At 40.9% G+C, this 13,319-nt stretch overlaps 1 protein-coding gene across 1 annotated transcript; it reads left to right on the plus strand.

Annotated features, from left to right (window-relative positions):
- The first annotated feature begins 1,650 nt into the window (after positions 1–1,650).
- On the plus strand, positions 1,651–12,267 carry Tmed2 (transmembrane p24 trafficking protein 2). Its single transcript, XM_078039347.1, has 4 exons — positions 1,651–1,950; positions 3,459–3,651; positions 7,544–7,651; positions 10,764–12,267. The coding sequence occupies exons 1-4, from the start codon at positions 1,771–1,773 to the stop codon at positions 10,886–10,888; spliced, it is 606 nt and encodes a 201-aa protein (XP_077895473.1). The 5' UTR covers positions 1,651–1,770; the 3' UTR covers positions 10,889–12,267.
- Positions 12,268–13,319: the final 1,052 nt, after the last annotated feature.

A 13,319-nucleotide genomic window follows, 5' to 3' on the forward strand; every position in this document is an offset into this window, starting at 1 on the left:
ATTTAGGGAGACCCAGTCTCGACAAACAAACAAAACAAAGTACAATAACAAAACCCCCTACAATTGTGTTCCACTGAGATGCTAAGTGTCCACATTTTAAATCCCTGAGAGATGTAGTTAAAACGTTAATTGGTGGGGCTGAGGTTATAGCTCAGCGGTATAGCGCTTGCCTTGCACTTGTGAGGTACTAGGTTCCATCCTCAGCACCACATAAAAATAAACAAAATAAATAAAGATCTTTTTTTAAAACATTAATTGGTTCAAAATTAAAAATGAGCATTGAATTTATAGATTATATAAAATTGTTCTTGTCACTTTTCTATATAACTGACCTGCCAGGGAAAGCAGGCTCTCTGAAGGCCTGGAGACTGGAAAAACTGGGCCACTGTGGGAACCCTCAAGTCTTCCTCAAGGAAGCTGCACCTGATATCTTGACTCAAGTGGGACTGGATGTTGGGCCACTACTGCCCCCTATTGCCTGTTGGGCTTTGGGGAAAAAATCATTTCTTTGTAAAAAAATTTGCAAGGCATGTGGTGTCAATCCTTTTCACAGAGAAGGAAACCGAGGCTCAGGAGATGGAATATAATCAAGTCACATAGCTGTGCCCCAAAGGGAGCAGCAACCCGGGTTCCACTTTCCAGGGTTAGTTTGATGAACTCAACTCACATGTAATGAGCCAAGCCATTTGTGGCGGGGAAGTAGGGACTGAGGGGACATCATACTTCCAAGACTGGAGCTTAATACCCTACTGGCACAGATTAGTAAATAACCTTAGTCCAGTAAGAACAAATCTGTGTTGCAAGCGCCGAGGAAGGGACTCCTATTGGGCAGAGGGATGTCTAGGAACATTTCAGAGAAGAGTCGGACATAGAGTTTTTGAGGGACAAGTAGTACAACGCCCTGAGGCAGAGGTCAGAAACGACAATCCAGCAGTTGGCAAGAGCTAAGGGGGTGTGGAGAGGTAGCAAGACTTTGGGGGAATGGGGAGAATTCTATTTTGAGGGAATTTAAACATGGTAATTGTTTTTGTCAGTGAAGATCTTACATGCAAACAGCAAAATAAGGTGCATTAGTGTTAACCAAACGCAGTTTCTTTTTTTTGCGTTGAATGGGGATCGAACTCAGGGCCTCAGGCATGCCAGAAAAACACTACTACTGAGTCACACTCCCAGTCCCTAAAACACCCAGGAATCCACCATGTAGGTGTATTTCTGTCACCCAGGGAGTTCGCCCCGGAGGTCCCTCGGCGTCTGCACGCGTCCCCAAGCCTCCCATCCCCAGGTAAACAAGGTGATGAAAGTGGGTGGGGGGCAACAAAACCCTTCATAGCTTTTGGCTTCTACCTCCCATTCCCTTCACTCCTATCTCTGCCTTCAAATCTTTCGCCACCTTTCTGGAGAATCTTAAAAAAAAAAAAAAAAAGAGAAAGGGGAAATTGGGGAACCTCTTGATGCTAACACTTTCTCGGGAAGTTCACAAAAACTTTTCTTTGAACGCGAAAGGACTGGGGATGATGATTTTTGTCCTTTTAAAGTCGCCGTCCAGACGCGGTGCGCACGGAGCCTGTAAGGCCCTCGGCGGCCGCCGTGGTGCCGTTACGTGGCAGCTGCCGGTGCCCGCCAATCCACGGCGCCCGCATCAGCCCCCGCGGGTGGCGCAGCCGGAAGGGGCGGAGCTAAGGCAGCGGCGGCTGTGGAGGCAGCGGTGGCGGCGGCGGCGGCGGCTTTGGAGGCCGCGGTCCGGGTCCTGGCTTCGGCCCCAGCCCCACCATGGTGACGGTCGCTGAGCTCCTGGTGCTCCTGGCCGCTCTTCTGGCCACGGCCTCGGGCTACTTCGTCAGCATCGACGCGCACGCCGAGGAGTGCTTCTTCGAGCGGGTCACCTCGGGCACTAAGATGGGCCTCATCTTCGAGGTGGCGGAGGGCGGCTTCCTGGACATCGACGTGGAGGTGCGGGCGCGCTGCCCGCGGCCCGGGCCGGCTCCGGCGCCGCTCGGGGGTTGGGGGCGCGCAGGGCGCGGCCGGGGCGTCAGGGCGCGGCGGGGGGGGCCCGCGGCCGGCCACCCCCGCGCCAGCGACCCCAACGGTCCTGGCGACCCGCCCGCGTTCCGGGCGACCCTGGGCACCGCGCCGCTCCCGGCGGCTTTGCGTTCTCAGCTGGTCGACGGGTTCCGGCGGGGCTGCTCACCTAGCCCGGTGGACTCAGTGCCGCGTGTCCGCTGCGGCCCGGGCGCGGCCGGGGCGCTGTGCGGCGGCAGATCCCCGCGGCCGGCCCTGCTCCCCTCTATCTGGCGCGCTCACCGGCAGCGCAGCGAAGAAGCTCCTGGGAAAGTAGTCGGAGAGCTGTCGGGGAAGCGGCGCGAGTTAGGCTTTAGCGCTCCCGGTCCGCAGCCCCGGGAGGCGAGCGGGGTGGCACGTCGAGGGTTGTGGGTGCCGTGAACTGTCTGGAGGCAGAGTGTCGTGGAGGCACCAACAACTCCCGAACTCCAACCACCACCCCCCCAAAAAAAAAGGGAAAATTTGCCGCTAAATTTTTCTTTCCAGGAAACCAAGTGTGATTGATGTTTGAGTTCTCCTGCCAGCGTGACTAGCTGGATTAATGGTTTTCCATTGGACAGTAGAACTGGGCACGCGCTGGGCACAAGTGTGATCCAAAAGCAAGGAGAGGCTGTTCAAATTAGCAAAGATTTAGGAGGACAGTTATCTGGGCTCCTGTTTCATAGGTGAAAGAGACTTTCTATTTTAACAAGCTGAGATGAGAATTTGGGTCTTCTAATTTTAACATTAGTATTTTTTTTCTTTCCCGAAGCCGTCCAGGGCATATCAGATAAAGCACATTCCTTTGTTTTTTCTGGCAGTAGAACCTTCAAACGCGACTTTGTAAAAATTACACATTTCAGCTGGGTGTAGGTGGCACAGGCCTGTAAGCCCAACTACTGGGGAGGCTGAGGCAGGAGGATTGCAAGTTCCAGACCACCCTGGCAACCCAGAAAGACCTTGAATGAAAATAAAAAGCTCTGGAGAGGTCGCTCATTGTTAAAAGTGTTTACCTGTCACATATGTTGTTCTGAGTTCAGTCCGTAGTACTTCAAAGAAAATAATTCTAGAGAGATTTTTTTTTCTCTTGGATTTCAACATCAGCCATACAAGTGACATATTATTGATGGCATTAGGCCAGTTTGAGATCATGGGTGAGGTGTGGTTTCTGTTTCTGATAGTTGCAAGTTTTAGTTGGACAAATAAGACACAAATGTGGTAGGAGCTAAAAGGTGCTTTAGAGTGCAGTCTAGTTCACCATTGTCTCATTAAGTGGGAGAATTGAAATTGAGTGGTTACTGTAATTTGAGTTAAGTGAAAGTTACATATTAGTAAATTTCCTACTACTGATAGATCCTTCTTACAAAGTTTGATTTTTGAGATCTTTTGTGACATTTTATGTATTTCTCTCCTGCCTCCAGATTACAGGACCTGACAATAAAGGAATTTATAAAGGAGACCGAGAGTCCAGTGGGAAGTACACATTTGCTGCTCACATGGATGGAACATACAAGTTTTGTTTTAGTAATAGGATGTCTACCATGACTCCCAAGATAGTGATGTTCACCATTGACATTGGGGAGGCTCCAAAAGGACAAGACATGGAAACAGAAGGTGAGATGAATAGTTGAAAGATGGTGTTACATTCTAATTTTAATTCTATACACTTTTATCCATCTGAATGGAGTACTTATTTTTTTCTTATTCCAGGTTCATTAACTGTTAAACCAAAAACCTTATGTGAAATGTCTTTACCTGTGCACGTCCCCTAATTAACATAATTTTTCAAAGTTAATATTTAGTTTTTCATTCTTTATGGTTGCCCCTCTGGCAGCTTTTCTGTCTCTGTGTTCTTGTGATTACTTAGTTTGTATATGTCTTATGTTGTTCTGTTAATTTGTTAATACTGGCATATATATTTATATATCTTCAATTGCACAATTGTGGACATGACTAGATTAGCTAAACTTTCTGTTGCCTTTTCTGTTCATATTTTACATTTTTCTTTAGGTGGTGGAGATACCTGGGATGGTATGTGGATTGTTTTTTGATAGCATCCTGTCTTTTTGCATCTTTTTGTTTGCTAATGTCTAATTTATGATTTCTTTTTCTCTAACCTCAGTTTGTGGCATGAGAGTGTTTTTTCTCTTAAAAAAAAAAGTACAACTAATTAGGTTGTTTTTTATTTCATTGACAGGAGATATAGGCTAGGTTATTTTAAACTAATGACACTAAGTCCTTAGCAGCTGATGATTGACATTTTGGTAGGAACATCTTTGTTTCTTTAAATGAATATTCAAAGATGGAAAGATTCAATTGTAACTAGATAAGAAAAAGTCTTGATTAAATATAGCTTATTGCAAGAGGTGCTTTTGACATCATAGAAGATGTTTTATATGCTTGTTTACTATTGAAGTTTCTAACTTGGTTGGATATAAAATGCAGTTGGGTGCTGGGGTTGTGGCTTAGTGGCAGAGCGCTTGCCTCAAGCATGTGAGGCAGTGGGTTTGTACCACATAAAAATAAACAAAGATATCATGTCCATGTATAACTAAAAAAAAAAAAAATTATAAAATTCATTTGGAAGCATTTGTAGTTAAGATGAGAAATTCTTTGGTCATATGTTCAGTTAGGTTGTTCATTGCCCAACTGACCAGCAGTGAACCCTGATTAGGATAAATTGCTTGCACATTTAAAAAATTTTTGTTGCCACAGTACATGCTAGATTTTTGGAAACCAGCAGTTTAACATGGATTATAGTATTAGCATGATAACTTATATCGCAGATATTGAACAGTTAGTAGAGTACTAGCATCATAAAGAAGGTAAAGAGTTTTGTTAGAATTTGAAATCTTCAGAATCTAGAGAATCGTACCACGTAGTTCTTTTGTTCATTCTTTTGTTCATTTTTCAGGACTATTTACAAAGTTAGGTTGGTTAATTCTTTTTTTTTCCCCGTGTTTTATTTTGGTACTAAGGATTGAACCCAGAGGTGCTTAATCACTGTGCCATGTTTCCAGCCCTTTTCATTTTTTATTTTGAGGTAGTGTCTTGCTAAGTTGCTTAGGGTCTTGCTAAATTGCTGAGGCTGACCTGGAATTTGCAATCCTGCCTCAGCTCCCCTAGTTGCTGGAATTATGAGTATGTGCACTGTGCCTGGCAGGCTCAGCCAATTTTTAAAAATTATTTATTTTTTAGTTGTAGTTGGACACAATACCTTTATTTTTATTTTATTTATTTTTTATATGTTGCTGAGGATCGAACCCAGGGCTTTGCCCATGCTAGGCGAGAGCGCTCTACTGCTGAGCCACAACCCCAGCCTAGGCTTAGCCAATTTTTGAAGAGAGAAGTTTTAAAAGGCTTTGAGTTTGTTTTCTGAAAATTCGTCCTATTTAAATGGTTAAAAAATATTGGCTGATGAATATATAATAAGTAATCCTTTAACACAATGTATAAAATTTTGCTTTTGCTTGTCAATGAATGGCAGCTGTCAAATTGAGCTTTCCTCTAAAGCAGTGGTTCTTGAGTAGAGATGATCTCTGCTGCATAAGGATCTTTGGCAATATCTGAAGATGTTTTTGGTTCTCGAGACAAGATGGAGGTGGTTGGATGTTACTGGCATCTAAGGGCTAGAGACTATGGATGCTGCTAAATATCCTCCAGTGCATCTGCTGGCTCTTATAGTAAACATGGGACACTTGGTCCAAAATGTCATCAGTGCTACTCTGAGAAACCCTGCTCTAGAGGTTCCACAGAGTGCATGGGGGCTTCCATAGTGAAGCTGGTAAGGGGTGACTTAAGATTCCAGTTGAACTGCCTCAAATGGTGGGGGTCTGTGATTTTTCTTAAACCTAGGATGATCCATTGTAAACTGGAATCCCAGATTTGGGCAAGAGTGAAGAGATTCTCCCCTTCCCCTTGGAGTTTTTCCTTGTGCTATTTCTTTCCTGCCTGTTTTTTCCTTGTTCTAATATAGCACTACCCAGAAGCATATTTTTAAGGAACAGTATCTTGTTTTCATTTTTGATAAAAGAGGGTACTTTGTTGCAGACTTGTGCAGCTGAGAGACTTGCTTTACTTACAGTGCTTGCTGTTCTTCACTATAGTGACATAATTACTTTGTCACAGATGAATGTTAGAGTTGGTTCCGAGTTTCCTAAGTGTGTCTTCCTGTTTTTCCCTGTCCAGTTAAATAGAGTTTAAAAGTCTTGTTTGGGTACTGCTCCTAAGTTAACATTAGAGTTATGTTATTCTTTTTTTTGTACTGGGGATTGAACCCAGGAACACTTAACCACTGAGCCACATCCCCAGCCCTTTTTATTTTTGAGCTAGGGTCTGGCTAAGTTGCTTAGGACCTTGCTAAATTTCTAAGGCTGGCCTGGACCTTGTTAATCCGCCAGACTCCCAAGTCTCTGGGATTTACAGGAATGTGCCACCATGCCCATCAAGTTAAGTGATGGCACTGGGTTTGAGTCTCAGTACTGCACATAAGTAAATAAAGATCCATCAACAAATTAAAAAAAAAATTTAAGTAGATTTCAGTTATATTTTATTGTTTCTTTTTAAAGTACCTTGTACTTTTTCTTATTGTCTTTTTTTTTTTTTTAAAGAGAGAGTGAGAGAGGAGAGAGAGAGAGAAAGAGAATTTTTAATGTTTTATTGTTTAGTTCTTGGCGGACACAACATCTTTGTTGGTATGTGGTGCTGAGGATCGAACCCGGGCCGCACGCATGTCAGGCGAGCGCGCTACCGCTTGAGCCACATACCCAGCCCTTATTGTCTTTTTTTAAGTGTTTTTGTAGTTGTACACAATAACTTAATTTTAGTTATTTATTTATTTTTATGAGGTGCTAAGGATCGAACCCAGGGCCTCGAATGTTCGAGGTGAGTGCTCTACCACTGAGCCATAACCTCAGCCCATTCTTGTTTTTTTAAAAATATTTTCAGTTGCAGATGGACACAATATTTTATCTTTTTATTTTTATGTGGTCCTGAAGAGCGAACCCGGTGTCTCACATATGCTAGGCAAGCGCTCTACCACTGAGCTACAACCCCAGCCCCATATTTTATTGTTACTTATAGGACTTACTTTTTTTGTGGCACTGGGTTTGGTTTGAACCTAGGGCTTCCCACACTAGGCAAGTAAGTGCTCTACCACTGAGCTACATCTTCAGCATGTCAATAATTTGCTCATGTTGGCCTTGAACTTATCATCTTCCTGTAACAACAGCAGCATTTGACTAGAAGAAATTTCTTAGGGAAATTTTTACTTAGGAAGCATTATATGGTATGTTTCTTACTCTGAAAGAGGTTTTTCTACTGGGAATGGGCCTTGGAAAATGCTCAGATAATTAATTGTCATCAGTGGTTTAATTGATGTTTGAACCACATTTCTGAAAGTTGCTTCCTTTCTATACCTTCTCTGAAGAATATTTTATTATGTAAAAAGTAGTTATCAAAAGAGATTGACAGATGTATGCTAATCTGTTTTCAAATCCTTCTATAGCTCACCAGAACAAGCTAGAAGAAATGATTAATGAACTGGCAGTGGCAATGACAGCTGTAAAGCACGAACAGGAGTACATGGAAGTCCGGGAGAGGATACACAGAGCCAGTGAGTACTGGTTTATCTTTGTGGCAGTATCCCATGTTGAAGGGCTGCATCCAGCAGCCAGCAGACATAATGTGCTAAAACTTTGACTTTAAAAAAAATCACCTACATAAAGATGTTTTTTGAATATACACATTTGTAGAACTTTATTCTAAACTAGTTTATTATTATCAGGACATTTGTTCTATATCACAAAATGCTATAAAGATTGAGTAAGGGGTTGGGGTTGTGGCTCAGCAGGAGAATGCTTGCCTAGCATGTGTGAGGCACTGGGTTTGATCTTGAGCACCACATAAAAATAAAAGTTTTTTTTTTTTTAAGATTGAGAATAAGGGCTGGGGCTCAGTAGCATAGTGCTTGCCACTGGATTTGATCCTTAAACAAGTTGTCCATCTACAACTACAAAAAAAAATTACAAAAAGATTGAGCATAAGCTTTAAAGAGCTTTTAAATTTTAAGAAAATTTAAAATCTTCTGATTAGCTAAGGAATAAGCAGAGCAGCAGGGAAAACCACTGTAAATTGATATTTTATTACTTTTTAGTCATGTACCTGAAACCTATACCAGACACTAAAATTTAACATATTTTATTCCCTAAAATTGAATAAGATTAACTCTAGTTAGAATAGGAAAAAACATGGGCTGCAGCTGTGGCTTAGTGGTCGAGCACTTGCCTAGCATGTGTGAGGCACTGGGTTCAGTCCTCAGCACCACATAAAAATAAAGGTATTGTGTTCATCTACAACTAAAAATTAAAAAAAAAAAAAAAGAATAGAAAACACCAAACATAATGTAAGCAAGTACCCAGAAAATCACCAGAAGATCAGTTTGGGATCACCATTTTGTAAATTAGAAATTTGGAATACATTTTTCTGTGGAAAAAGTGGAGTTTGTGGTAGGTTGCAAAAGTTTGATTGATACAAGATAGAGCATTAAATATTATGTTTTTGCATTTAAAATTAACAGGTGCCCTGTTGACACACTGACCAGATACCATATTTTATACCAGGTCCACACCTGTTCTTGTGTCTTTCATTGTCCAAGTAGCTCCTGGGGATAGATTTCAATGGGAGCAAGGTCTTATCTGTATGTGCACAGCAATTTAAATTGGGATTCTTTTTTCTGAATTTGGGATAGGGAGTGGAAGGAGGAGGAACTCAAAAAGGAGCAGTTTGTCTACATCCTCCCCTACCACTCTCCATCTCCTCACCCTCAGGGATGGCTAGGGACCTATTTGTTGGTTGATTTGCTCCCAGGTTGGAGCTAGCCCATTCTTGGGTGGGAAGGGCCCTGAAGAAAATCAAAGCGCTAAGGTCATTCACTGCTTTGCAGGTTTTTTTTTTTTTTAAATTATATATATATATATATATATATATATATATATAATTTTAGTTGTCAGTAGACCTTTATTTTACTTATCTATGTACAGTGTTGAGAATCAAACCCAGTGCCTCACACATGCTAGGCAAGTGCTCTACCACTGAGCTACAACCCTATCACTTATTTTTTATTTTTAAGACAGGGTCTCACTAAGTTGCTTAGGCCCTCACTGAGTTCCTGAGACTGACCTTGAACTTCGAGTGCTCTTTCCTTGGCCTCCTGAGCCACTACAGGCATGTGCCACTGCGTCTGGCTGGGACTGTGAAACTTTTTAAGCCTTGCATTAGAGCACAAATAATTTGGGGTTTGGAGCATTTCAGATTTTGGGATTAGGAATGCTCAACCTGTAGTAATTTATAGAATTGAACTTTCAGATATACATTTTAATTCCAACAGTATTGTTTTTCTTATATTTTTTCAACAGCATTGATTCCTCAGAGATGAACACAGTGAGATCTTTTGTTTACTTCAGTGTTGTAATACCTTTTTTTAAAAAATATTTTTAGTTGTAGATGGACAATAATATCTTTATTTCAGTGGTAAAACACCACTGGGTTCATTCCCCACTCACATAAAACAAAATGAATCACATTTTTCTGTGTCTCTAAAACATACTAATAGTTGCTTAATATTTTAAAGAATTTATTCAACCATTCCTCTTTCAGACACAATACTAAAATAGCATTCATTCACAATTATGATAAAAATTGTTTACTAGATTTTCAGCAAAAGTAAATTTCATGTCATGGAATTAATTCTAAAATTTTAGTGATTTTGATAGCTTTTGGAGTTCTAGTTTATATTTTTAATTTTGTATCTGTTCTTACTCTTATAAATGCACAACTTTTGAGGGAACCATAAGGTTTTCCTTTTGGAAAAATGTTAATTGCTTTTCACTTCTTTTTGAATGATGGTCCAATAACTGTTACAATCTAGTTGATCTTTTAATAAACAGTGTATATCTAAGAGTATGTCAGTTAGCTGATTAACATAATGTTGCTAATTGTGATTGTTTTCAATATTTGGCTATTTGCAGAAAAGTGGAAATACTGACTAGCTTAGTAACAAGTCACTCTGACTTCAAAGATTGTGAGAGAGTGAGTAGAGTAAATGAATAGTGTAGTCATGGCTTTTACTTTAAGGGTCAGATTTTTAGCTTTAGAATGGGATAAATGGTGAGAAGTTTGTCTTGTATTGACAGTCTGATAGTAACTGCTCCATGAAACTCATGCCTCTAGGTACATGGTAGGTGCTTAGTAAATATTTGTTGAATAAATATTTAAGGAAAAAGACACTTAGGTTCACATATTTTGGCTTAGTGTAAATAGTGCATTTTATAGAAATCTATGTTCTTGATATAAATCCTTAAATTTTTAAAACAATTTTCTGATTCACCAAAAAAAGTTTATAATGCAGGAGAACATTTCCTATCTATAGATAGAAAAGAGGTTGGGTTGGGTATAAACCCTAGAAGCATGACCTGGGCAAGTCTCTTTTCTTTCCGGTTTGCTATACATAGTGCAGTTGGCTTGCCCTCAGTGAATGTTTAAGGTCCTTTGTAAAGCTAACAATCTCTGCCTCTGAGAGTGTTTAGTTGGTTGGGACAGAAGTGTTTAGAGTACTGTGAATGGTGTGCACCTGTTACATTCACTCACAACTAGGAGCTAGTTGATGATGCCTGTGCCTTTCTACAGAGTTATTAAATTTTGTTTGTTTGTTTGTTTGTCCTCAACAGTCAATGACAACACAAACAGCAGAGTGGTCCTTTGGTCCTTCTTTGAAGCTCTTGTTCTAGTTGCCATGACATTGGGACAGATCTACTACCTGAAGAGATTTTTTGAAGTCCGGAGGGTTGTTTAAAAGGCCTTTTCCTGATGATCCCAAACTCACAATTCACTTGTTTACCAAACATCTTGGTCATAATAATGTCATTAGTTTCTACATTTTTATTTTCTGAACTGTACATTCACAGCTTATGTTTCTTTGTGATTAATAGATTTTGGGGGAAAAACCTTCTTAGGAAAGTTGTAGTGAAAATTTGACATTTGATTGGCATAAAATTTCTTATTTGAATGTTGCCTCTATCATACAGGTCCTTCCAGAACTCAAACACTGTAAATGAAATATAGGAGTATAGTCTTTATTATGTCTTATTTCCCTTTTGTAGTAAATGCAGGAAAGCAACACAAAGCCTGATGGTACTTTACTAAAATGGCTGCATTCTTTGGACTCCCTCATCCTGTGGTTCAAGTCGTTAAAGTTTCATTTTGTTGACTCATGGAGTGAAGCAACAGTCTGAATCTTGACATTTTCTGCCCAGCCTAATGGCAGTGCTATCTGACTGAGGAGTGTACTATCAGGCTGGGTGTGTTTATATTTGGTCTTTTTGTTTTGTTTTACACATAAGACTTACCCCAAATTTTTACATATGACCTTAGGACTCAATCACCTCCACAAATATTGATGACACAAGCAGCTAATAATCTTTTCTTTTTTTGTTTGTTTCCGCCTAACCTCATAAGAAGTCTTGATTCTCTGGGTATTTGAGCAAATGCTAGCTTTTCTTTTCTGCACTGGCACAGCCCCTTTTTCAAGCTTGGCACATGGGAAGTGTTCATTCACGTAATTGGAAAAAATCTGGGTTTCTGATGCCAAAGGGTTAAAGCCTCTTGGGTTTCATTGCAGTGATATACAGCCACTATTTTATTTTTGAGAGTGGCCTTTGGGCCACTTTAAGACACTGAGTATCAGTGTCAGCACTAGGGTTTTTGTTTTTGTTTCTCCTGGGTCTTTCTTTTTTGGTACATGTGAATTTCGTTTTATATAAAATGAAAAGACTTTCTCTTGATCTCTCATGATGGGTTTAAAATTAAAGGAGCATCTGGTTTTGTGTGGAAATGATCCAGGATTATGTTGTGACCGATGTATATTAGTTACTTGTACATTTTTTTTTTGAATCTTTGCAAGGAGAAAACTACAAGTAACAAGTTTTATATAATTAATTTAAATTTGTTACAGGTTTTCATGTTCAGGACACAATTTTTCAGCCTTGGGTGAAAATACTTGCAACAGTTTATCAATAAGGTGACTGTTTCACCTTAGGACAACTGTTGCATACCAATTTCTTTTTTTGTGTGTGAAAACACTTCAAAATTGAATTAAAAAATGTAAATTTAAAATTGGTTGTGTATCTAATATATGCCCCAGGTTCAGTAAATAAACAATTCTTTTTAAAAACAGTATTCTGTGTTTTATATGTTAATGGTTATTAATTCACATTTGTCAAATACCAAATTTCTTTTATGTATGAGACATGTCCATGTTTTATGAGCTGCTGTAAGCTTCTGTTGTTTTTTATAATCTTGAGGATAATGAACAAAAGGCATCATTTTAGTTTCCACATGGTATAGTTTCTTTTCATCATTAACATTTTAAGTACTATTTTGGGGGGGAAATATGATTATTGTTACTATGGATGTGGAAATAGGTTTGAAAGAATAGATGATTTGCCCAAAGCTCCATATAAATAGAAGGTGGAATCAGGATTCTGTCGTTAGAAACTTCCTTTATAAAGTACTATGTAATGTCCTGGCTTGGTGCTAAGTGCTTTCTTTACATGGCCTGTCCTATTTATGTCTTAAAACTGCCATTACCTTGGGTAAAATAATTTTGGAAATTATTGGCTTGGAAAAGGTCCCAAGATCAGAAAACTATACGAGGGCAAAAGGCAAACAGTGCATTGCGATTACCCTGTGCCCCTGCTGTGAGTGCTGTCTGGCCAAGTTTGAACAGGTTGTTAGGGTTGTTTTGGGTCTCTGCTTATTTCAGTGAGAACGTTGCTCCAGGCTTACTTTGGGATGGCTGGAGTCAGCGCGTCGCTTGTTTGTCCCACGGGTCTGACCACCTGCGGCAGATGGAAGAAGTGTAGAAGACCCTCACCTCTCTGGAGGTGAACAAACGGAGTGCGTGGATGGTGCGTTAAGGGTGAACACTGCGGAGCGGAATAAAGCCGGGTAGAGGTTTCGGTGATCAGAATACGAGTTCCCAAGGGAAGAGGGCAGGAGGGGACTCGTGCTCCGAGCCCAGCTCCCAGAAGGAAGGTGAGCGAGGACAATAAGCCACGCAGGCAGCTGGGAGACGGAGCTCCATATTAGGGCTCTGGCCACCACTTCTAGGCGAACCGGCTGGAGTCTACCTGCGTCGGGCCCGCCTCCCGCCCTGCCACCGCCACCGCTGCACCCAGCGTCGTGCGGCCACCTGCCTCCAGCTGGCGGAGGGAGCTGGGAGCTGC

This window comes from Ictidomys tridecemlineatus, chromosome 2, assembly GCF_052094955.1.
Source record: "Ictidomys tridecemlineatus isolate mIctTri1 chromosome 2, mIctTri1.hap1, whole genome shotgun sequence".
Taxonomy (NCBI): domain Eukaryota; kingdom Metazoa; phylum Chordata; class Mammalia; order Rodentia; family Sciuridae; genus Ictidomys; species Ictidomys tridecemlineatus.

Bases quoted from the DNA above. Each gene is read 5' to 3' on its own strand.
- Tmed2 (XM_078039347.1), top strand. From the start codon at position 1,771: ATGGTGACGGTCGCTGAGCTCCTGGTGCTCCTGGCCGCTCTTCTGGCC. The intron at 1,951-3,458 runs GTGCGGGCGCGC...TCCTGCCTCCAG, and splicing joins TCCTGGACATCGACGTGGAG to ATTACAGGACCTGACAATAA. The intron at 3,652-7,543 runs GTGAGATGAATA...ATCCTTCTATAG, and splicing joins ACAAGACATGGAAACAGAAG to CTCACCAGAACAAGCTAGAA.